The sequence below is a fragment of the Lates calcarifer genome, linkage group LG23 (assembly GCF_001640805.2).
Source record: "Lates calcarifer isolate ASB-BC8 linkage group LG23, TLL_Latcal_v3, whole genome shotgun sequence".
NCBI classification, from domain to species: Eukaryota; Metazoa; Chordata; class Actinopteri; family Centropomidae; genus Lates; species Lates calcarifer.
In genome coordinates, this window is record NC_066855.1 from 16116572 (window position 1) to 16142814 (window position 26243).

At 42.2% G+C, this 26243-nt stretch overlaps 1 protein-coding gene across 2 annotated transcripts in view; it reads right to left on the minus strand.

The window, feature by feature from the left end:
• Positions 1–26243, minus strand: part of LOC108892041 (uncharacterized) — a 73320-nt gene that overhangs the window by 36144 nt on the left and 10933 nt on the right. For both annotated transcript variants that reach the window (XM_018689474.2, XM_018689475.2), the window contains exons 2-9: positions 12077–14606; positions 10959–11076; positions 9858–10413; positions 9046–9516; positions 3038–3232; positions 1908–1988; positions 830–942; positions 164–222 (exon numbers count right to left, since the gene is read on the minus strand). In XM_018689474.2, coding sequence (XP_018544990.1) covers positions 164–222; positions 830–942; positions 1908–1988; positions 3038–3232; positions 9046–9516; positions 9858–10413; positions 10959–11076; positions 12077–14308 — 3825 coding nt within the window. In that variant the 5' untranslated portion in view covers positions 14309–14606. The remainder of the gene's footprint in view (positions 1–163; positions 223–829; positions 943–1907; positions 1989–3037; positions 3233–9045; positions 9517–9857; positions 10414–10958; positions 11077–12076; positions 14607–26243) is intronic.

Sequence of the window (26243 nt, forward strand, 5' to 3'; positions counted from 1 at the left end):
GAGTTGATCAAATGAGCCTGTGAGGAGAAAGTGGCTCTTAAAACTTGCTTTTCTTTGTTGTCCTTTAGTCTGGCTGAGGAAACCCACCTGCAACACCTGGGCATTAATTCTCCCTTAAACAAAGACGTACACATTCATGCACAGACAAACTCACACTACTCACCTGACCATGTAGATCAGTGTTCAGCAGCATTAGGGCACAGGTGAGGGTGTGAACTGCATCTAAAGGATGAAAACAGTGTGTTAGCTCTCTCTGCAAGATAAAAGCACCTCACTTAAATACCAGACTACTTTTGTTGTTAGCTTACTCACAGTAGCCACTTTTTACACCTAGCTAAAACTATCATCACTGCTGTATCAAGACTTTTCTAAAAACAGATTAAACAGACTAATGAAAATATGATGACTACTCCTATTATTTTACCACTAAAAACTTTCATTAGAGGCAGTGGCAGTCTGATGGACAAAAAAAAAAAAGATCTTTAAAGACACCTCTAAGTGTAATAAACAATACAATGTTTGTGGCTAAGCTAGCGAAGGATAAAGTGAAATTTCTGTTTTGTTTCATCGCCTTGAAACCACAAACAAATGCATATTTTTGCTTGACCATTATAAACTTCTCCATACTAACAGATGTTGTGGACACACGTTAGCTAAGCTTCTCCACAACAGGAGTGACCGAAAAAATATTTTTAATTTTCCTCACAGATATCAGTCACTGTGTGTCAAAACTCAGCACTTAAAGACAACTGTACATGTTAAATACTAAGGAAAAGATTTTCCCGTTTCTCCATTGCTGGTGGTGAAAACACCTCTCTGCAGCACTCACCCTCTGATGGCATGACTTTTGGGTTGCAGTCCAAGTAACGCCTTGAAAAGTGTGACAGCACCCTCTCCCTCTCCTGAGTCTCTCCCATCAGGGCAAACTGCCTGAGGAAAGTCCTGCAGCCACAAACACAGGGACAGTCAGAGCTTGACTACATACATATCCATTACAGATTAAAGATGACCTGTTTTAAACTGTGGTATATGAAAAATAAGAACAAAAATGTATATAATTACATTATGTGATATAGAAAATAGCTAATTACCATTTTTATGTAATTAAATGTAATTAGTTGCCAGAGATGGAGAGTGGCTAGTATTTATACAAGTGCTGCCCTTAAGTAGGCCACAATTTTGAGGTACTTGTACTTTACCTAAGTGTGTTTTCATTTAGTGCCACTTTATACATCTACTCCACTAAATACCAGAGGGAAATATTGTACTTTTACTTATGCTTATAGTTATCTACCTGCTGTACTTGCCACTTGATATAAAATATGATGCATTTTTACAGAGTAAATTACACAACACTATATAAAATAGTAAAAATGTGCAAGTAGAGAGTGTGTAGGATATAGGATGCATGCTCAGTATATTAAAATCTGGATAAACAAAAGGAAACCCGTTAAACACTGCATGCATTTACTTAGATACTGTATGAACTGTGACTCTAATTGCAGGTCCAAAGCTGCCCTCTAGAGAGCAGTGTTTAACAGTGGAGAGCATCCACTACATACTAACACAGATGGTATTAAGACATCAAAAGTGCAGCTTCTCATAGACACAATAACTCGAAAAATCACGTGAGGTGACAAAAACACACTAATAGTTTGACTAAATAATATCATAAGAATAAAACACAATAACTTCCAAACAAAACCTGGTTATTTGCTGACATATATTTGACATTTTGTTATTACTCAACATTAGTGATCAAACACAGTGATCAAATAGCTGGCAGGGAATATTTTCCTGTCTTGTCTCACTACATAAGGAAATATAGTGAATATGTATGTTTATTGTAATTATATGTATTTAAAAGTTTACCCTGATGTTAAATGTACTGTACAGTGAGTTCTCACCGCAATGCTTGGTCAATGGCAAAGCCTGTGAAGTTGAAGAAGCTCAGATACTCCTCTGCTACCATTCGGCTGAAGTCATTACTGTGGACAGACAAATATACAAATAACATATGAGGAAGAATATACAGTAGGAAAGAATAGGGAACATAGGAAGAAGACACACAAAACAAAAAACACATCAGCAACCATAAAAGCACAAAACATCAATCAAACACTCTAATGCCAGCTCTCTCAGTTCAGTGAATGGCCTCAGTTTGGGCTGTCAGTCAGTTAGTAAGCACTGGCACAGTCAGCTTGAGATGCAGACCGGAGGCCAGGAGAAAAAAAAGAAAGAAAAAAGGAGGAGATTCCCAGGGTGCATCTGTCAGAGAGTGAGGAAACCCTTTAATCCTAAATTCTTTCTCATCAGCACGAGCAAGCAGCTGACAGACTGACGGGCTGATTGAGCAGCGCAGCACCGGAGGAGGACTGCAGATCCACTAAAACACAGTACTTTGTAGGCAGAATATAAAGTGACGTACAGTGAACGCACCAGGAAACTGCATGTACACCGGCCCTGACTGATCATCAAATAAAAATGAGACGCAGCAGAAAGGACTGTTATGACTGTAATCAAGGGGGTTGATGAACAGTAAAATCTTTATTCGGGTGATTGTGCAAAAAATGGGAAAATTTGTTAATGGGTTAAATTTATTTTACACTTAAAATATTGCTGTGTTGTAATGTTACAGCCTGTCATAGGCTGCACCATTAGTTATAAAATGTTTCTCTCTATTTCATTTTATCCAAAAAAATCCCTAGTACTGTTGTTCCAGACCTCTGACCTCTGGTAATATATGTAAATTAATACATCCATTCCTGTTTAAAGATATTACTGAGAATTATTATTATATAAAACTGGAAGTATGAACAAAAGTCTGACACAAATGTTGATAAATTCATGCACATGGTAAATAATCATAATTTCATTTTCATAATTTTGCTAGATTTTACAAATGAGGTTTAAAAAAGGGGGTCTTACTCTGGTGTTTGGGATTATAGCGATGAGAAAAAGCAACGGAATAATAATATTACATATTTTCAGACACTTAAAACATTCCCCACAACACATTAACCCTCCAGCAGCTCACTTCTTGCTGAGGTGCCGTGCCACGTCAGACTTCCGGAAGCCATCCAAGTTGAAGAGACGTTTGGCAAGACGTTTGGCGGCCGCCACATCGGCACGGTGGCTGCCATTGGTGAGGGTGTCGCTGCTGCCCAGGCCAAGCCTGTCGCTGAGGTCCTGGTCCAGCTCCGAGTCTGTCGCCAGACGGGCCTTCTCCCTGCTGAAAGAATGAGAGATTAAAATGAAGACACAAATAGAAAAAGGATATGGAAAAGAAGGGAAAATGGGTAATGAAGCACATAATGTAGAAAAGTGGGACAAAGAGAGAATGAAGAGAATAACTGACATAGATTGGTAAATAATTGACAAGGCAAGAGAGAAAGGAATAAAAAGAGGGACAAAGAATGATGATGATATAATAAAAAAAACTAATAACTCCTGTATATCAGTACTTCACTAATACTAATATATGATTTGTGCAGCTCTGATCTCAAATCAAAGTTTCCAGCTACTGTTTTACGACATAAGTAGTAAAACAAAACACAAAACACAAAGGCTGATCAAGAGAAAGTAGCTTAAAAGGACAATAAATATGTGTTGAATGAAATAAGGTTAAAAACCATGCATGATGAATGGATAGAGAAGGATGATAAAAGAGGATTAAAAGACATGGATTAAGAGATGGAATCTGTGAGAGATTATAATGAGGGTAGAGAGAACAGTAATGAATGAAGTAAACAAAGCCCATGTTCACATTAATTCAGTATCAAGCATAAGAGAACATATGCACAATATATGGCATGATTGTACACTTTAATAACTGCATTCAAAATGTCAGTTTTTGCCGTCTTCCTTCTTTCTTTCTTGTTATCACTTTCTAATTAAGCCCCTTCAAAGCATTAACCACTTCACAAGTGCAAAACTTATTACATTTGAACTGTTCTGTGATTATAATTTAAGCATGTTATGTCACACTAAGCTAAAAGAGAAATTCTTTTTTGGCTTCTGCTAGAATATGGATGACAGAAACAAGGTCTCTGAGTTCATTCACTTAGAATTCACTTAGAAACGTGGCGCTGACATTTCTGCTGCTCGTCAAGAGAGCTGTGTGACCATTCGAGTCATGCCAGCCGGCCAGAGAAAACAATGAGCGGCCAACAGCTGAGAGTTGTCTTCCGAAAAGGCAAGAAACAGCAACACTTCCTCAGCAAGCTGAGCTCTCATTTGGATTTCTCAGCATGAGGAACAAGCCAAGAAAACCCACAGTCCCAGGGCTTTGCTTCCCACATTTACACATCCTTACACTGTATATGAGTCAGGGAAAATTACACCAGAGCAAACAGTAATTAATTAACACAAGTTGACTGGTTAAGGAAGTTACAAGGTTCAATGGTCAACTTTGGTTTCACAGAATACACAGAGGAACAAGACTAAGAGTTTAGCGGCTCTGCGAGGCTGTACTGATATGCTGATGCTTAGCAGGTATGTTTTCTTGTTAATAACTGTTTCACTTTAAAATGTTAGCATGCTAACATTAGCTAATTAGCAGTAAACACAAACGGACAAATTGAAATTGTGATCTGATGGTGGTACATGAGCAAAAGTCAGAGGATCACTAGAGTTTTATTATCTGGGAACCACGAATGTCTATCTTTTTGGTCGCCAAAAGTATATCAGGATTCAACCTCTGGGACCATGAATGTCTGTACTAAAATCGGTCCAATAGTTGTCAAGACGTTTTGCTAAAACCTGTAAAACTGTCAACCTACTGGTGGTGCTAAACATAAAATCTGAGGCTCACAAAAGCCACTGGACTTTATCCTGCATGAACCATGAATTTCTGGACAAAATATCATGGCAGTCCATCATATAGTTGTTGAGATATTTCAGTCTCAGCCAAAGAGGCGGACCAACTGACAGATAAAAACAAGTGCAGGGCAAACACAAAATTCAATAAGATTTCCAGAGGTTTTTGGGTTCAGGAGTGGTACAGTAGCAGTATAGCATAGCAGCATAGTTTTCCCAAATGAGATCTACTCAGTGTGTATCAATACTGCTGCAAAAGTGAAGTGAACAGACTTTCTCCTGGGAAGACACCTACCTGTGGCAAGACCGCCTGATTGTCAAATACCTCTCTTCTCCAACTGCAGATGAGCCATGACAGCAGAAGACAGGAGGTGACCTCACTGCCGTCCCCTGACCGCCACCTCGCCTCAGACTGGCTGGCCCGACAGCCCCCTCCTCTCCTCCTGGCCTCGTAACCTGAACGCATCACCACCAAGTGTCCAGAGAGCAGGAGCTAATTCAGAGGAACAACACCTGTAGTTGCTCCAAGGAGGCCCGCAGACTTTGACATTCCTCTGCTCAGTTTTGAGTCTGACTGAGATTTCATGAGTCCCCCTTTTCTTTTCCTCTCTACTTTCTCACTCCCCCTCTGTGTTTGCTGTCATTTGAGCCTCACAGCAAGCCTCCTTCCCCCAAAGTAAAAGAGCTGTTTTTCCCGCAATGCCTCTCCTTCTCTATCTTTTTCCCTCTGAGTCTGTTTGCTGTTGTTTCTGTTCTTTCTTTTCTTTTCACTCCTCCCTCTCTCTTTCTCCCTCCCTGGTCCACTGTGTAAACTCTCACTGTCCCCTGCTGACCTTGGATTCGAAGCATGGCATGAAACTTGGCTTGTCTGTTCCCTAGAAATCCCCCTCCCTTGTCTTTCTACCCTCCATTCATTCCTCCCTATCTCCCTCCGTGTGTCTCCAATTACACACACTGAGTATGTTCATCCTCTGGGTGTTGTACAAATTCTAGTCCACCTTGTTTCTGGTGTGAGCTTTTAACACACCTTCAGAGAAAACAAAAGATAGGAGGTGTCACATTTAAACGCAATATCCACAGGGTGTGTGCCTTTAAATTGTTTCCTCAACAGCCAAACTTGCCTAGGGGAGAGAATAGGTGGCCTTTTGTCAACGTCTGAGGCCATTGTGGAGTCTGTTTACAGCATACGCTTCACCGGGGCCTGCAGAAGTGTTCATAATCATAAGATTAAGCCAGCACTACAGTTTAGGCTCCGCCACCTGTTAGCATTGTTTCATCGATCGCCAGCACAATGCCGAGAGGTCCTGAGAGAATTCCCAGAGTCAGCCTCTGCTTTAACGGTATCCCCACATAATTGAACCCTCTCTCAGTCCACTGGGCAGCTCTGCACAATGAGCCACTGTCTAATGGTACAGACCATCTGAAAAGGGTGATGTGAGGGACAGAGGGGGGAGGAGGAGGAGAAAGAGGAGGGGTCACGGGGAGTGAAATTCCAACTTTTATCAAGTATGGACTATCCTTCCGAAATATTTGTCTCGTTGTCTCACTCCTGGATTCCACAGCGCCAGGGCTGCTCAGTGAGATAAGATCAGTGCTAAACAAACATTTACCTCTAACCTTTTTAGTGTGACTTTGTTCTAATATTGTGTTTTATCAGGAAGTGCAGGAGTAGAAGAGTCAAAGCTAAAGTGTGAGTTTACATTTATATACGTTTCAAAAAATGACTGCAAAATTAAGCCGCTTTAGTTTTAAGCTTTCAGAGTATTTCTACGTGAATCAGCTGACATTTGAGACTGCATTCCCTTCTGAGACACACACACACACACACACACACACACACACATCAAAAACATACCTCTGTTCCTGCTGTTCAAAGTTAGCCACCTGCATTAGATTCACTCTAATCACACACACACACACACACACACACACACACACACACACACACAAAAAAAAAAAAAAAACCACTTGGCATTTTTGTTTTACTCTTCTGCCATCTAGTGGTCAAAGCAACAAGGTGATCCAGTGCAGTTGCTCTACCTCTGCAGTGCTGTCACACTAAGTTAGGGTGACATTCACAAACCCAGTCTACCTCAGCGTCATTTTTAACATAATCTCAGTTACCATACTCTTTATCCATCATATCATATCCATCATACCCTGTATCTTGCAGAAGGGAGGATACAGCATGAATTAGGAAAGCTACTGTTTTGCTATGAAGTAATACACTATATAAAACAGAAAGACAAAGGCATCTGAATGTAAAATAAGCATCTTGGATTGCAGGTGGGACTCTGTGGAGAGTCAAAATTAAGTCCTCGGGACTCAAACAGTCAAGGTGAATCCCTTATTGCTGCAGCAGCCATCTGCCCCTGTCTAACATGCCGACACACACACACAGTCACATCCTGCCTGGCAGACAGCAGAGGGACCACAGGCAGCCTTCTAGCGACCTTCACTCTAAGCTGCTCGGCTCCAGAATAGCACTGCAGCACTGCTCTGTTCAAGGAGAATGACACAGACGCAGACGCTCATTCGTCTGGAGAGAGACAACAGTCCATTAACAGGGTTCTGACCTCAGAAAAGGAGGCAGTCAACACTGCATTAACACTGAATTAGCATCAGAACTCAGTAGTTAGTAACTGCCTATGATTTTCCTTTGTGAGAGTTGTGTAAATAAAGTTTATTTTAAGGAAACAGGTTGACATTAAACCAGTCTTTCTACATGAGCCTGATTACGCAAACCATTATTCAACTGCATCCTGTACATATTATAATAATGAAAGAAGCAAAGAAACGTGTATATGATATATCAACCTTACCAAGACTAGACCCTCATATTATATCAGAAAAGATAATGACAAACATGACCCAGATTCTTGATGAATCATCACGTCATAGGTCACCTGCATTTCAGCTGTCAATACGGTCAGCTTCATGTCCCACTAAACAGTGACATGTTTACACTGGGGATTGGTAGATTATCATGAGAATGTAATCATCAAGTATATGGACACCTGAATATTCATCCCAAATGTGACAGCTGAACATGTCATTTTAAAACCATAAATCTGCTGTTAATAGCCCCCACTCTACTAGTTTCAGGATTTCCACCAGATTTTGGAGCCTGACTGCAGGGATTTGTTCCCATCCAGACACAGGAGTATTAGTGAGGACCAACACTAATGTTGGGTGATAGGGTCTGGCTCACAGTCGGCGTTTCAGTTTATCTCAAAAGTGTTGGATGGGGTTGAGGTCAGGGCTCTGTGCAGGCCAGTCAAGCTCTTCAACCAGGCTTCATGCACAGGAGCAGAAAAGGACCAAACACAAAGTGTTGGCCACAAGTTGGAAACACATTATTATCTAAAATAAGATTTCCCTTAAATGGATCTAAAGGGAAAAACCAAGAAACAGCCAAGGATTAAAAAGCACATCAATGTCCACATACCTCTGGCAATATGGTATATTTCAACACAGGTGATTTGGCATCCAAAAGGGATTTTAAGGGTATGTTTGCAGGAGTCGAACATATACTGCATCTGCATGAATTAACAAAACCTGAGATGAAACAGCTTGTGCCAAAACTGGTAACTGGTAATACCGTATCAGAGTAGAGACACAATGTATTGTTCTGCACTGATTTTGGTCCATCACTAACAAACAACTGCTGTTTTTTCTTTACTTGTACAGCTTATTTAAAGCCATCATTTTAATCACGATTAACAATGGATCAGTTGTCAACATGTAAAGTGAAAGGAGTCAATCTGCATTTCCTCTCAACTCTATGCATCTTTAACCATCCTCTTTACCACCTCTTTGCTTTGGTTTTTACCAGCTGCAACTTTACTGGTTCAGTTTCAACACTGTGATCAGCATCTTTTCCATCAGAAAATCCACTGTACACTACCTCCAGAACCAAATGGCCAAAGTTAGGGACTAGCTGTACAGCAAATTTCACATTTAGCAGCTAAAGAGCCAGATATTTCCCTCAGGAGTTGGAAGAGACCAAAACAAGGCTAAAAGGAGAGTGAATACTGGACTTACATTTGCCACATGGCCAGAAACACCACTTCAAATGAATGATAACTATGCTCTGAATCTGCTGGATGTGTAAAACACATAATAAGTGGCCAAAAAAAGAATGTATTCAGGTTGTAGTTGAGTTCGGGCACAGTGCTACTACTGCTACTACTATTACTACTACTACTATTTGATGTGCTAACTCACCTAGGTAAAGAGAAAGATGGGTTGCTGTACCAGCTGCTCCCCAGCTGTGTACATACATCTTGTCCTCTGGGTGGCGTGTCGTCTGAACCGCTGCTCAGCCTTTCACTGGAAGGGGCTCTGGTGGCGTCCGAGTCCCCAGTCACAGTAAAGATAGAATCAGAGAGACTGGGCCTCTCATCGTGGGCCAGTGGGGCAAAGCTGAGTTGAACGATCTGCCTGGCGCTCTGGCAGACCAGCCCATGGATGGCAGGGGTTAGTGTGGGCAAGTCAAAGGTCAGGACCGTTTGGGTGCTTGAGGTCAGCAGCTCCTCACTGTCCAGGCTGTTGTACGAAGTCCCTTTGGCTCGATGAGACTCCATGATGCTCTCAAAGTGGCGGCTGAAGGTGTCCTCTGCAGCACAGCGGGGACCGGAGACCAAGATGGGGGATTTCAGGGCAGGGTGGTGGTTGTCGAAAAACGTTTCCATTGGTCTGGACGGAGAGGGAGGTTTTAGTAACACTGCAACAACACAGCTGTGTTTATAAAGAAAAGATTAAATGTGTGTTATCCAAGGAAATGTCTAGAAAAAGGAACTCCAACCGTATCTTTAATAGGACAGTCTATTCTGAGTTCTTATGTATGTTAGACTTGTGTGTAATTAATGCAAAAATGCCACCAAACGTGTTTATGATCTACTTGAAAAATAGGTTATGGATGAGATCCAAATTCAGATCTAAATATAGGTCAGGGGAAAATCCTGCTTTACCAGAATGTTGTTGGACTTGTGCGTGTTTTACAGGCTTGTGTGTGACTATGAGTGCATCTCTTTCACCTCTTCATAAGGTGTCCAAACACCGCTGGCTCCTCCTGAGCTGCATACTGCTGCTTCCTGTTGTCTCCTTGCATTCTCACACTGGCCCAGCTCACCATTTCTTCCTCTTCCTCCTCCTCCTCCTCCTCCTCATCTTCCTCTTCCTCCTCCTTCCTCCCCCCTCTTCTCACGTCAACCTCCTCCCTGTCTGTCCTCCCATAAGCCAGACCCCCCAGAGGGCTGCTGCCTGTCCCTGAGGTGCCCTGCACACTGCGGTTACTCCCAAAAGCTGAGTCGGCGTCATCCTGCTCAGCCAGCAGCACCTCATCTATGTCCGTCTCGCGGTAGCAGCGAAGCGGGATGGCGTCCAGGTCGGTTTCAGAATACTTCAACGTCCGGCGAATGATGCCGGTCTTGGGTGATGTCCCGATAATGGCCGGGGGAGGGGTCACCAGCTCTACCTCTACATGCTGCACCTCATGATTGGCAGAGAGCAGAGGTAGGGAGGAAGGGGGAGTCGGGGTGGGTGACTCACTGGAATTACCACTTGGAGGAGCTGTGGAGGTTTCCAGAGAATCTGCAGATGAAGAAATTGAAATATAATAAAAGCCACTGACAACATAACATATAATAACACATAAAAACGGGTCACAAGTTTGAACTTTCATTTTAAAAACAGACAAAACAGGTTTCTGAAACAGCTGGACACTGTGGCTTTTAGCAAACATTAATCAAACAGGAGTAAATAGTGCATTTGCTGGGGACTATTTCAGCTGCGGATTAATACACATTTGATGCTTTGAGTGAGTATTTGGGGCAGCAGGACAGTGTGTGTGGGATCAAGTCAAACTACAGTGTGTGTGTGTGTGTGTGCGTTCATGATAATGAAGGTTTTAAATAGAATATGATATTTTATGTAAATATGTAGCCCTGAATATCACTGCCAAGCACCATTACTAGTTGACTGGCTTCTCCATCTCATTTAGATCCCACTGAAGTAATCCCTTATGAAGAATAAAGGAGAGGGAATTAAAAAAATAAATAAATAAAATCCTCCACTCTGGTTTAACATTGAAGCTTCTGTGCAGTAACTAGAGGAAACTGTGGTGGACATTCACTCACTTTTCTCCCCCCTGCTAGCAGCCTCCTCAGCAGGGGTCCCGAACAAAAACTCCCACTTGGCACGTGCAATTCTTTGACAGTGGAGCGAGGGCACAGGCACTGCACAGCCACTATCCGTCTGAAAGATACACACAGACAAAACAGAGCAGCATGTAAGGAAAAGTCAGACATTTTCTGACAGAGAGTTAAAAGAGATTGATATCACTCTAATGTATGTTGTAAATTTGGACCTTGAGCCAGGAAGGAAGTTATCTTAGCTTAGCTTAACATGAAAACTGGAAGCAGGAGGAGACAGCTAGCTTGGCTCTCTCCAAAGTTAAAAAAAAAAAAAAAAAAAAAAAAACACATCTACCAACACTTATACACACATACCAAGCTTACCAATAAACATGCTGCATGTTGTTTGTTAAACCAGCATACATACACAGAAAGTAAAAGTAAGCTATCTCCCCTGAGTCTTTATGCTAACTGCATCTTAGCTCTACCTCCATACCTCGTGTCCATTTTCTTATCAAACTGTCGGCAAGAAAACTATTTGTTTCATGAGTTAATTGTTGGTTTGGGTTTGGGTTAATCTTACATTTAACACAAACTCAAAAAATTCTGATACAAATTTAACTAACAACAAAGCCACAACTAGCAGGCACTGGATTAGCCTAGCTGGAAACAGGTGGACACAGTTAGCCTGCCTGGCTCTCTCCAAACTTTAAAAATACACCTACCAGCATCTCTAAAGCAGTCTAACTAACACATTTTTATATGATTTGTTTACTCTTTACACAAACAGAAATATACAGCACATGTACAATGTCTTTAAGCTAACTAAGCACCTGCTAGCTCTGGCTTTATTGCTAGATAATTTGTATCAGTTCTTCAGTTAATTAGAATTTTTTTGTGTTGAATTTAAAATAAATTGAGATGAACTCATTCCCAAAATAACCAGGCTAACTGTGTTTCAGCCCTACACTTACCACACATACATGACAGCAGAATTAATTTCTTTCTCCAGCATATTTCCCAAAATGTAAAAGTATTTCTTTAACTTTACGGTCTGTACATTATATAAAATGATGCAGTTTAAAGTATTTTGTAGCTTTGTGAGTTCACAGAGTATTCACCTGTATTCCTGAGGTGGCAGCCCCCGTCTCATTGCTCTGGTGACTGGACTGGCTGGACTCCGGGGACACACAATCTCTGTCTCCCAGGCTGCCTGTCACCCCACTGGAGCTCCGCGAGGACGGCCCTCCCATTGCTCCATTCTGCTCTGCCTCAGGAGGCTCTTCAATCCTCCGCAGGCGAGGCTGCTGCCCTGCACCATATCCTTCCATGTCATTGCCCTCTCCCTCTTCATCACAACCCTCATCTTCCTCCGGGGAGTCCAGCACCACTGGTCCCAGGAGCAGGATCTCTCTCCTCCTCTGCTCAGCCCGTTTCTGTTGGGCTGTGGGGCTGAGCGGCCTGCGACGCTGGTTGGATTGACGATTAGGTTGGTCATTGTTGAACCCAAATCCAGGCTCAGGGCTTGGCCTTGGGCTGTTCTCTGCTTGATTTCCCCACTGCTGCCTGGAAGTCCAGCTAACCGGTGCCTCCTCGACACTTTGATTGATATAGAGCCTACGAGCAAGCTCAGTGCAATCCCCTTTCTCAAAACAGCTTAAGTCTCCTCTCCTGTCCAGGCTCGGGGACCAGGAATCTCCGGTGTACTGTGGGGGCTGACAGCGATGCAGTGTGGGGGTATCTGGTGCTCGGAGCTCAGCCTGGAAAAGCCTGGGGTCTCTCACGGGAGAGCTGAGCTCAGTGGGAGGATGAGAGGGACGGAGGACACGTGAAGGGAGGGCGGGCGAACACTGAGCTGCAGATAAAATTGAGCTCTGATGCTGGGATCTCTGAATGCAGTCCTCCTGGTGAGTGTCATAATCAGTATGGGAGTTTGTTTCACATGAATGTGACTGCAAGAGAGAGTTTTCAGGCTGGTGAGAGTCTGTGTTGTCAGTTGCTGGCGTGTGTTGGTTGTTTAAAGGGATGTTCATCTTAAGCATTTGCTTAGACTGTTGTGCATTTGGAGAGGAACTGTGAAATTCTCCAGAGTTTGAGCTGCTTACAAGCTCGCCTAAAGCATTGTGCAATGAGGACCTCCTTGCCTCTGTTAAAATAGAAGATACTTTGGTAGCCTCCTCTGCTAGCCTACGGGCAACTTCAGGGCTGTGAGCTGGAGAGGAGGATTTACTGTCGCTTAACTGGTTCAAGCCCTCGACTACATTATTGCCGAGTTGTAAGACTGCTCCCTTTGGTGAAGCGCTCCTGTTACAGGCCCTGTTAATGTTTCTTTTGGTGGCTGGGCTTCCCACTGCAGTTCTGTCCTCTCCTGACCAGTTAAGAGGGCTCTGGGTCTCCACAGAGGACCCAGGCCTCAACTGAGGAGACTGCTTGGACTGGGAGGATAGCTGGTCTGATGCTGGGCTCCGAGGCAGCCCACAAATAGCCTGGCTCCTGTCTGTGATGTGGTCTTTGGGGATTACACTTATGTTCCGACGCTGAACAGGGGACCCAGCCCAGGACTGACAGCGCGGCTGTTGGTTGTAGTGTGAGAATGAGGTGTGCTCAAGTGCATGGGCCAGTTTAATCCTCAGTAATGGGGAGCCAAACTCCTCTACAGCCCTCTGGGTAGCTGCCCTGCCGATGGGGTCCAAGGGTGGTTGGCGAAGACTGGGAGAGAAAGTTTGCTGGTGACTTCCCGGTGACCGGAAAGTCAGCTTGGGACTGGAGCTGCACGATGAACTGGGACTCCCAAACCAAACTGGGTCGCTGAGCCGTTTTTGAAAGTGGGAGGGGGTGGATCTTTCCTCTCTGGTCCCTCTCACAGAGTTGCGTGGACTGTCCAGCGTCTTCACATTGGACTTCTCGATGTAACTGAAGGTGACGACAGACCGCTTCCCGCCGCTGACTTCCTCCTCATTTAACCTCCGACAGTTGGGAGGTGTGTGAGGGACGGTGGCCTTTCCAGAGGAGGGCCCTGGTGAAGAGCGGACAGCAGAAACTCCATCACAGGGTAAACTCCAGCGTTTGTTGACTGTCGGTGAGCTGCTGGCTTGCTGGAGCTGAAAGCTAACTGTGTTTCGAGATGGAGACTGGCTGTGTGTGCAGTCCTGAACTCGATGATGAGCTGTGGAGGGCTTGGCGACCACCTGGCAGGTCGTCTTGGTTGCTAGCTGAGACAGGAGCTCTGCAGGACTGTCCTGAACCGAAGCAATCCCTTCTTCCTTTTCTCCAAATGCCCCTTTTCCTCCATTCTGATCTGGGGCAGACCTCACTTCCACATACAGATGAAGGACTTTTCCAGACTGGGACATGACCTCCTCTGGGCATGTAATGAGGACAGAGCAACAGAAATGGAGCAGGGAGAGAGTCAAACAGAGTGAAAGAGAGAAAAACAAGGAGAGAATCTTCTTTGTTCCTTTTCTTCTTCCTTTATTTGTCTTCTTTTATTTGGTTTTTATTTTTCTGCTGGTGGTGCATGTCAATTTATTTTTAGACGGTCTTTCTTCTCCCTCCCAGAGTGTCTGTGTGCAGAGCAGAGACACACAGGCAGAACGGCCAGAGGACAAACATGCCCGTGGGACGCCTCCAACAGCTCCCTATTCTTCATACCTGTGAATGAAAGAAAGGAAAGGGATGTTACCTTTTCTATTCTCAGATGATGCAAGGTACACACAGGATTTCCCAGCATTTGCAGTGCAACTTGTTAACGGTGCAACCAGTTTCTCTTAATGCTCTCCTTGTATAAGATGTAACTCTTCCCATTTGACTGCAGACACTGCTGAAACCACATGGACATGTCATTTTTATAAAAGTCATATAAAAGTCTAAAAATGCCTGCTATTATATTTATAACTAAACAATACTGCATCTTTCCTTTCTCTGTGACAGCCAGCTTTTCCCTCTTTGAGTGTGGCCATTCAGATCCTGTATGTAACAGTCTAATAACAGGTCATACAAACTACTTATCATTGACCAAAACCTAATTAGTTTTCTTCTAGTCAACAACTCACATGAAAAGACCAAATTCAACAGTACTTCCTAACTTCCCTACCCTGCCTGTGGCTCTCAACTTCAACCTCATTCACACCTTAATAACAGGTCATATATAGGTATAAAGGTATATAAGTAGCTTCCTAAAACAACTGGACTTTTTTTTTTTTTTTTTTTTAAAAGAAATGTTTAATTAGGTGGTTGTGGCTCAGTAGGTAGAGAAGGTCATCCACTAATCAGAAGGTTGGGGGCTGATCCCCAGCTCCTCCAGTCAGCATGTAGAACTGTCCTGACACAGAACCCCCAATTGCCCCTGATAGCTGTGCCATGAGTATATGTGTGTATGTGTGAATGAGATGTATAAGTGTGTGTGTGAAAGCACCATGCAGTGTAAAGTGCTTTAAGTGGTCGATAAGATTAGAAGAGTGCTCTATACTGGAAGTGCAGTGCATCCACCATTTAAGGTATGCTAAAATAAAGTCGATGCAAAGATGCAAGCAGACAGCAGTTGTGAGTTTGCCCTGGATGGCATGAATTGATGTAAAGATGTGTCTGCATGGTTGAAAAAGTTTCAGCTTTTTTGGTAAAGGTTCCCACTCAACTTAACGCTTTACAACTTCAGTTTATGAAAGTATTAAGACAAAGACAAAGGAGAGAGACTGAAGAAAACAACAGAAAGGCCTGCAGTTAGAGAAATATGTTTTGGAATAAGTAATGTATTTGCAGCAGAGAGTATTTATTTGCAGCAGAACTGTATGTGGGACTGACTGGGGATTTGTTGACAACAAGAAAATATAATATTGCCAGCCTCACCCATTAACATCTATAGTTGGATCTCAGTCAGTGGAGTGAAATCCATACAAGTAATTTTTCTTTGTCCTGGCAGCCTGTTCCTTAATGTCCCATAAATAACATGAACACACAAACTGAGGCTGTTTGACATATCAATCGACTCCTGGCTGATAAATAATCGTACTGTAACCCTGTATCTTTAAGCAAAGCAACAGCGCTCTCTCTCTGCCAAAAACAAACTGCTAAAGCTAGCCAAGGTACAGTTGTAGAGGAATAAAGTGAATTCAAAATAACAAGACAGCAAAAATGATGGTGAATAGCCTCACTAAGGATCATTACAGCAGGATAATCCATTTAATTGACACCTCAGTGAATGCATACAGATAAGGATGTACACACTAAAGCCTGTTCTAGGCCAACTGATTGGATTCTGTCCCATTACAGCAAATTGGTGCCTGTGGCTCCAGTGAAGACAAACTTGTTGGACTGAATTACAAACAGAATCACTTGATACCAGTTAAAGACTGCTCCTAATGACCACGTGGTCTTGGCTGGATGTCCACATAATGAACCTGCCTTGGACATAACTTCAGACACTTACATCAAGGGACTGGCCATTTGTAGAAAAGTGTTGTAAAATTAGATTTGTCTGTAAAGAGAACAAGCAGCTATGAATATTCTGCTGGGACAACAAAACCCACCTCCTTACAAACATATACATGCACATTAATCTTAGCTGAATCGACATCACAAAACCATTAGGACATGGAAATGAGAGAACAATCATTGACAGTGCACTGACAGTGAAGCATGAATGAAGAAGGTGTCGGTCAGTTAAGGTACAGTGCACTAACTCTAAGCTATATATATATTGTCCAAAAATGTGTCTGCTGGACTGTACTGTGGTAGCACTGTCTCTAGTACTAAACTGTTGCCCCAGTTATGTTGTGCTGTGTTTTACTGATGGCAGTGCAGTTGCCAACATGGTTGGTTGTGGTGGATGAAATGTCACACCAGAGACCGGGGTTTGCAACCACAGTCCCTTCTCTGGTTTTTCTGCATTGAACAAAACCAGGATCTTTCTCTAACCTTAACCAAGAGTCTAAACACACAGACAGTTTAATAATGTTGTAGTCACTACAAATGGATATCGTTTTGTAAGATTGGATATTTTTACACAAAACATTTTACAGATATGTTCTCTAACAAGGTATGTGTGACTTGTAAATTAGATAAATGAAAAACCATCCATTCATTCATCCATCCATTGGGGTTGTGGTGGCAAAAGGATAAGCTGGGTACTCAAGTCTCCTCCCTCTCTGCCAGCAATGCTTTCCAGGTTGTCCTGAGGGATCCAGAGGCGTTCCCGGGTCCCAGGTGGGACATATAATCCCTACAGTGTATTCTGGGTCTACCCCAGGGTCTCATCCTGGTTGGATGTGCCTGGAAAATCTCAAAAGGAAGGCACCCAGGAGGCTCGAACTACCTCAGCTGGCTCCTTTTGACACTATGGAGCAGCAGCTCTACTCCAAGCTCCCTCTGGACGTCCAAACTCCTCACCCCCATCTCTAAGGTCAAGCCCAGACACCCTGTGGAGAAAACTTATTTCAGCTGGTCGTATCCACAATCTCATTCTTTTGGTCACTACCCAAAGCTCATGACCATAGCTGAGGGTTAGAACATAGATCTACAGGTAAATCTCCACCACACTGGTCCGGTACAATGTTCACATGAATTAATAACCTAACTTCATAACAACATTAATAGGAAATTAATGCAATCACATGTTCTTCAAGATATATTTGCAGTTCAGTTGTATAACTTCTAAGAGGCAGGGTTGTTGTTGCTTCAATGTCATTAAAGCAAGAAGAGAGGCTGTTATAGTTACATCTTCCATATACTGTCAAATCATTGATGCTCACAACCCATCTTAAACAGTTCATACAATCAGACTGGTGCTTGTTCATTCAGTGCACTACCCACTGCTTGCAATCTAACTCCATTCACCTCCCTAGCCTGATCCAGCATTTATATTAGGCATGGAAGTTTTTCTCTGCGGCACATGACCAGCACCACATAACATGTTGAAATAAACCGTATATATGCAACTGACTCAACATTTTACATGCCACATACATCATACTACAACCTAACAGGAGTACTCATAAAATATTTACACTGCAGATTTGGCCACACAGCACTTTACACTCAGTAGGTCCAGATATAGTGCCTTGAATCTCCTGTGCAGATCATTTTCTCTGGGATGTATGCTTTCTTGTAGTGAGGTGTGAAGCTGATACACGGTGTCAGAGAGAGGGAATTATCCCTCACTTCCTACTCTGGTCTCTGACTCACCACTGATAAGACCTGGTGACAGCGCTGGATCCAAAAGTCTGAATGAAACTCTCAGGGATTCAATCAGAAATGAAATCTATTGAAGGGATTTGAGTCTCGAATAAACAAGCTGCCATGAGTCACGAAAAGTCCAATTTGCCTGATCTGATGTTATTTAAGGAGCAGTGTCGATATGGAGGACTTCTTGTGTATGAAAATGTATTTAAATGAGCAACAGTTTATTTAGTTCCCCCGTCTATCTCTCTCAACCCACATCTGTCAAACCTCAAGTTCACTCCTGTGAGTGACTTGAGGTCAGACATCAGATCCAGGACACCCACAGAGCTCAACCACATCACGCACCAACTCCTATCACAGACATGTCTTTGTTATTCTGCATTTAAATCCTGTGCTAGAGCCACTTTTTCTCTTTGTTGAGCTAAATCCCTCAGCGATTACTCAACTCAGCCGAGCTGAATTTTTTCCAATTGTCACCACTCTGTTTAGCGTTCATGCTTCCACGCCAATAATGCCGCAGACAACAGAACTCTTATGTAAAAAAAAAAAAGTCACTCAAAATGAGGATGGTGAACTCCACAATGCTGCCAGCAGCGACAGATTGGAGTTGCCTTATGGTAGCAGTGGGAGAGAGCGTGTGTGTTGGAAATCGAAGTTGACAGAACAAAGAGAACTTGTGAGAGAGTTGGCACGCCAAGGCGAGCAACTTTCCCTCCTTGACCCCGACTGATGTTTCTGCCCTCACTTCAAAGAGACCAAACTCAGTCTCAACAGTCTTTTCAGCCTGGCAAAGTCCCCTGTTGGCTCTTAATTATTTTACCCAGCCTCTCTGCGTGGAGTCACAGCAGCATTTATCAGGCTGTTTGCTGCAGTTTTGACCCTCACATCCCCTATTGGACTAATTATCTAATTGAGCCTTTTATACTCACTGTGGATAAGAGCTTTAGCAAAATTTAAAACGCAATAAAAACTATTATTCTCTTTCTCTGTCTCTAATTAGCAAACAACTTTCGCTGCCCCTCAGTTTTTTCACACTCACACGTATTTCTGTCATTTTCACACCTCAGAGCTACTGTTCCCACAGCTACACCATTCACAAAAAAGCCCTTTGTCCAGTTGTTGGTGGTTCCCATTGTCTGTCAAAGTGTGAGGGAGACGACGTGGCTCCTTGGCTGCATCATAAAAATTACAGAGCTCATCAAGGAATGAAAGCACAGAGCTAGATTAGATTTTTTATTTCTTGTGTGTATTTATTGCCAGCAACAAACAGAAAATACTGTACACTGAGTGGCCATGCAGACAGGAAACAGAGCAAAATTTAAAAGAGAGGAGGGGGGAGGGCCGGCGTTTAAGTGGGTGTTTTGTTTCCAGTGCCAGTGAGAAATTCAGTTTGAGTAACAGACCCATGAGTTTGAAGAGTGATGTGATGCCAAAATGCTGCACAGAGGTTTATAATGTAATGCAGAAGGATTTTAAACGTTATCACAGTGGCTCATTCTATCTTTACTGATGTAAAAGACCATCTACATGTGTAACACAAACACTACAACTGGACAAATTCATCCCCATGTCAGCTCCTGTTCTGCTGCTACTGTTTGTCCCATTCATACTCTCGTGTTGTATTGTTGTTCGGTTCCTGCTGCTGTTTCTGTTTTGCTGTTGTTGTGCTGTTGTTGTATTGTCTGATGCTGTCTTTGTTTGCTACCTGCCTGATGCTTGATGTCACATATTATGCTTGTTGTGATTGTACATTAGTAAAGGATGCATTGAAATGTTTTTTAGACGAGTTGCTGTCCTTTCCTAAAAAGGTTGTTCTTACTGACTTATTTTGCTACATAAAGGTTAAATTAAAAAAAAAAATGAATAAAATACAGCGGTATAGTGTGTCTGATGCACCACACGAGACAGATGTCCATTTTCTGACTACAGAGCAGGCTATTTTTGTCTACTTGAACATGGACTACAGCACCACTCTCTCCGTCCACACTGAGATGGCATTTTTGTCAAGCAAGAGCTTTTCTAAAAGTGGATCGATCTGAGGAACACTGTCCTCGTATTTTAGCTTGGCTTACAACAGCCCCTTTTACACAGACCGTTCAAGGTGTGAATCGTGAACCATTATAAGAGCTGACACGGTGGGACTGATGCTGATGCTGCCTCTGATTCCACGATGCCTCCATGGGGCCTAAATCACACACCGGGGCGGCATGATACCATCTTTGTTTGGTTCAGTGTGAACAAACAAAGGCAGCGTAATCAAGGGTCAAAGTCAATATAGCATGACGTGTAAAAAAGGCTAACAACTTTTGGTCTCCTCTCACACTGTTGAAAGCTGTCCTGGCCATATGTTGCTGGGATGCACAGCTGTAGCGTTTCCACAAATAACCATTCTCCTATGTTTGTGGTGTTTTAGTGTGGACGCAGAGCTTTATGATTTCACAAATTCACACGCAACATTTTCAGATTTACACGGCGTAGTGTAGATGTACCCTTGGCTGCATCAATGTGACAGAGCCAATCAGGGGATAGATCCACAGGGATTGTAATTAGAAATGATTTGTCATCTTTGTCGCCACCAAGAGAGGAAGTCTGTGAGACAACGCTGGGACGGAGCCGAAGAGCATGAACTTCATTTGTGCCTCTTTGATCCGTTAATTCGTCACATGAGACATATGTTGATGGAAGGTGGGAGTGAGAGCACGGGAGAAAAATGGCTGTTAAGAGAGAAGGAGAGAGAAAGCAAAAAAGAGAGCAGGATGAGGGAGTCATGTATGTGAAGGAGAGAGCTGTGCTGGCAGCCGGCCAGAGGGATGGGAGTGTAGAGTTACAGGAAAGCTTGTGTTAGAGGCAGTAACACAACTGCAGAGCTAACACAACCCTCTTCTTCTGCAGCCAGAGAGTCTGTTTAAAGGCTCGGTTGATATTTTTGTGTCTAAATGTGTGTTAAGTGATGCACAAGACATGCAGAATATTTCCATTTATGTAGCCAAGGATGTAATTTCAGTTTCAGGTTGATTTATTTGTCTCTCTGGCGTTGTTCTCTTACGTTTCTGTAACATAAGAGAAGATAAAAATGCTGATACTCATGTGAGTCACCTTCAGTTATTACAGTGCACTCAAAGCAATCAGCTTAAGGAGCAGCACTGAGTGCTTATGAGTGGGATTTTATTTGCCCTGAGTTTTGTCTACCAGGCAATATACAGGTTGCCCTAGCTTATTTATGCAACTTACTTGGCACTAATTTCTTGGATTCAAGGATGAACTGATAAGAGTTTGGTGATCAAAGTTGAAGGTCAGTGTGACCTCACAAAACACGTTTCTGGTTCTTCTCAAGAATTAATTCACTAATTATAACAAAATAATCAAACAAATATCTTGGAGGATAAAATAATGATGAAGTGATGACATTTATATCCCAAAGTTCAAAGGTCAGCTTCACTGTGACAGCACAATGTCCTCCAAAAACACTTTTCTGTCCATTATTCAATGCTATAACTCTGGAGGAGAAGGGGGGGTATTATATTTCCTGAAACTTGACAACCAGAAGGCAGTAATTCTAGTTGAGTAATATTTTTATTTACAGCTAATGTGCTCCAAAAAGAGAGAGCAGTGCTCTTTAACGATGCAAAATCAACATCTATCGAAAAGTATCAGGTATTTATAAAGGAAACTAAAAATAATTTTGGTATAATGAATAAACAATAATTTTTGTTATAGTCCTACTATTATGAAAAGCATAATAACCAATTTTATCCAAATTTGTTATTTACTAGATTGGTTACAATGTATATAAATGCAAGACATACATATATACCATGTATATGTCTGTGTGTGTGTATGAATTATTATGATTGCTGCAGCTATAAAAAACACAGAGTTGTAAGTCAGTGTAAACATAAGTGAAAAATATGATAGTGAATATATCCAATATAGGACTAAGTGATTTTCTTACCTTAAAGCTACTTATGAAGAAATAAAAAGAAGAAAAGTTGAACTTAAGATGTTAAAGCGCAGACACTGGTGTAAGTATTGTCCTGTTCCCCCGCCTCTGCCTTCTTCTCTGATCCATACTCTAATCTTAAATCCTGCTGCAGTGTTTCCCTCCACTGCCCAGTTTTCTGACAGTCGTCCAACTTGGCACCAGTTCTGGTTGAAGCATCACTGCTGTGCAAGGAGTTACAATAGAAACAGACCATTACCACTCACCACCTGCCATGCTCTGCCTGATTTACTGTATAACACTTCAATCACATGAATTTGCCGATCTTGTTCAGGGAAACTTCTTTGAACTCTGTTAGTGTACTACAGCAGCTGCTGCTTCTATTTAGATGACTGCGACAGTGGTGGAAAGTGCTTTAAATCAAATACTCAAATATTTTGATTTTGACAGTTACAGATACTGGTAAGTTGCAGATTAAGATTTTACACATAAAACATATGAAGATCTTGTTATGGATTAAACTATCCAACAATATAGAAAGTTAAATTTAAATCAATCAAATCAACTTCTATCTATCATCTATCATTTATTTGTAGCGTTTATTCTATTACTCTTTTTGACATTCTGTGTTCTATATGTTTTTTTTTTTCAGCTTCCATAAGCTTTTTTGAGCCAGAGGAACTTTTTTGTAGTTCCAATAACAGTTGGAGAACCCTCTCTTTTTATAGTGTCTACAGTGCAACAATTGGGAGCGACTGTAGTTCTTAGAATTCTTTATTAGCTTTAACTCACAAGAGCAACTTTGACTAACAAATTGCACAGTGATTGGTCGCATATGAGCCAAAGTTTCAAAACAGTGTAAAATGATAGCTGTGTAAACAACAGCTTGCAACTTATAAAAAAACGGAACAAAACACGGACAAATAGACCGACAGTGACATTCAGGCTGAGAGTATATGTGACGGGGCAAATACAACACAATTTTGACATTGCTATACCAACCGCCAGACAGCTATTGTTTTATCATTTTGTCATTGATATGTGATTGTGTGAGACGGTTTAAGTCGTATGCATGTGTGTGTGTCTTTTGTCAGCTTGTTACTTTGGTATACCAGGAAAAATACATTAATTTACTATTTAAAATGGGGGGGGGGCATGTAAAAGGCTGAAGCAGCACCTTCAGTCATACCTCGATAAACAAATTCTCAGTATTGATGACTCATCCTGTTGTCGTCCTTCTGGGTCACAGTGCTAACAGAGGGACACTCTCTAACAGACACAGACACACACACTGCACACGCATACAGTATGTATAAACTCCACTGGGTCCTCGCACTGGGTATTTATGGGTTAAATCACACAGGTGATTAAACCCAAGCCAGCATGTACAGCTCTGATATTCGCTAAATTTAGCCGCATACGATGGGGTGTGGGAGGGAAGGGGGGGTCATGCTAATATTAGCTCTCAGCTTGCTTGTTGCTGGCGCTGAGCACCGGCAGCTATGATTTCAGCAACATGACAGGTTGTGCAGTTTAGGTAGTAACACATTAAAGCCTGGGGAGATGAAGAGGGCTTGTGTTAAGTTAATGGTCGATGAGGGGCATCAGGGACATTCATCCAACTTCTAATCATTCACTCACACTGATCGAACCCTATTGATTTCTGCACATGTAATACTAGGTTACATCATACTGTATTTGATGCAGCTGCCTCCTCATGCAAATTCCCCAAAAATATAGCAGCTCAAACTCACTGAACTTTCACTTGTCACTGTACTGAATCATAATTAACCGAGTGGCTACTAAAGAGGATGAACTGAAATTATTAAAGAGACAAGTCTCAAAGCTGTCTCACAAATATGACTTTGTTTGCGTTTGATACGGGGCTGTCTCGCTCTGCAGCTTTCCTTCTCACTCTGCATTCATAGACATATTCAGACAAAAGAGACGAGTCCTCATGACTCATGCAGAGGCACAAAACGTGTGTGTGTGTGTGTGTATGAGAGAGAGAGAGAGAGAGAGAGAGAGAGAGCAGGAGAAGAAAGATGCAGAGAGGCTTATTGGTAGAGAGAAGAAGGGAGAGACGTTCAATCAGCACCACACTGGCCATGACCTTACTTCCTATACAACTCCTCTTCTCAATGAATGAAGAATGACACAAACAGAAAAACTGAACGAATAAGAATACATCATTCTTTACCCTACTAACCCTACAGAAACATTTTTGACAATTTCATCTCTTCAGGAGCCCAGTCTTCTCAGTTTCAAAGCTTCACAGCTTCCTATTTTGAGCCTACTGTGCAGAACCTTCCATGCAAAAACGAGACTAACGCTACTTCCATACTCGCAGTCGCTATTTTGAGTGGATAAGTGCTTTCACCCTGACAATTATGGAAACATGCAGTGCACTATAAATACCAGCATGATGCTACTCATCGATCAACAATAGACAATTCTCACCATCAACAGTCACTGTTTTGCCTACGATAGACGAAGGGGAGGGACCACCGACATATTTTCAAAATGCAAATGATGGCTGAGGAGGGAAGACACATCATTGGTGCAGATAATTTACATGATGCAACATTCATTTTTAAGCCAAGCGAGCAATATTTTTGTGGGTGAATTTGAGATACAGCTTAAGTGTCTGCAGCCATGCTAGCAGCTCTGTTAGACCATCTTAGCTTAGTGCATCAGTCTTCAAAGCCTCACAGAGTGGGCCTCCCCTTCTCAGAGAACACTGAGACAACTGCAATCTGTAGTTTGAAGCTGTGAGCTGCAGCTCGAGAACCATTTTTTGCTTACATTTGCCTGCATTGTAGCAAACTGACACTATTAAAACTACACCAAGTTCTGGTTTATGTACACAGTTTTTTTGATAACACTTGGGAAGTGTAATTCATTCATCCCCTGTATCAGGTCTGTGTGTTCAGATTTGGATGAAATTGTTGACACAAATTGTAGCAATCAGGTGCTAAAGGTTTTAGCCTTAATTACGCCAATTGTCTCCAACTGCTGTTGTCTCACTTCACACACACCAAACTTCCCCGGTCCTGTACTGAGTCAAACAGCATCGCCATTTCAGAGATGTGGGTATGATTCCTTGTCATTGGAAGTGATGGTCAGAGTAAGAGCAGCTCTGACTGTGAAGCCATTTCAAAAGCATCCTGCCATATTCTCTCCACTGTTTTTCATCTCTTTGTTTATCTTGTTGGTATTTATATGATAAAAAAAACTTCCTTGGAGACTCCCTGAGATGTGGCCAGCACTGGATGCTGCAGGAAAACCCTAAATAAACTGGTTGTCTTGGAGATTTCTTGGGAAGTAACTCACATTTCAAAGTAAACCAGACACCATGTTTTCTCAGCAGGTGAACTTGTTCACCCTGTTGTCTCTGCCACGGGGTCGTGTTCCGCAAAATGGGTCAATATGCAAGACATTAGAGAGAGGCATTTTTCCTCATCTCTAATAGCACGTCAGAGACATTTAATACATTTCTAGCTCTAGAGTCTGATCAGGCTATGAAACAAAGTAAAAAGCATTTTATTTTTGGGTTCAAGAGGAAAATTAGCCAAGAATATTATCCATAATTACATGGTTTCCCCATTATTCTGGAGAGAGATTCTTCAGCACTGACAGAGGTGGTTTTCATGGGGCTTCAAACTGGTAGCAACTGACAAACTATGGCTGCAACTGACAATTGTTTTCATTAGTGATTAATACGTAGTTGATTGTTTTTGATGAACTGACTGTTGCTAAGCACTGTCCCCTCCCCTCAGTGCACCGAACACAGCCAAGTGAAAAATCACTCCTCAGCCGCTGAGTGCTTCCAGTAGATAAATGCATTTTTCAAAATGGGCATACAAATGTGTATTAGCAACACTCACAAGTCTTAAATCCATTTATAAAGACTCAAGTGCTTAAGATTGATGAAAATCCATTGCAGTTCTCCAGAGTACAAAGTGACATTGTCAAAGTATGATTATTCCACTGTCAAACTTTCTCATGAATCTAATTCTGTTGATCGACAATCAATCAGTCGTTTCAGCTCTACACCAAAAGGATGTGAGATGAAGAAGTCACTACAATATCAAACCCAAAATAAATACAGTAAAACCCTCTTTTAAGGACTCACAAAATGTGACATCTTTAAATATCTTGTTTTGTTCGAC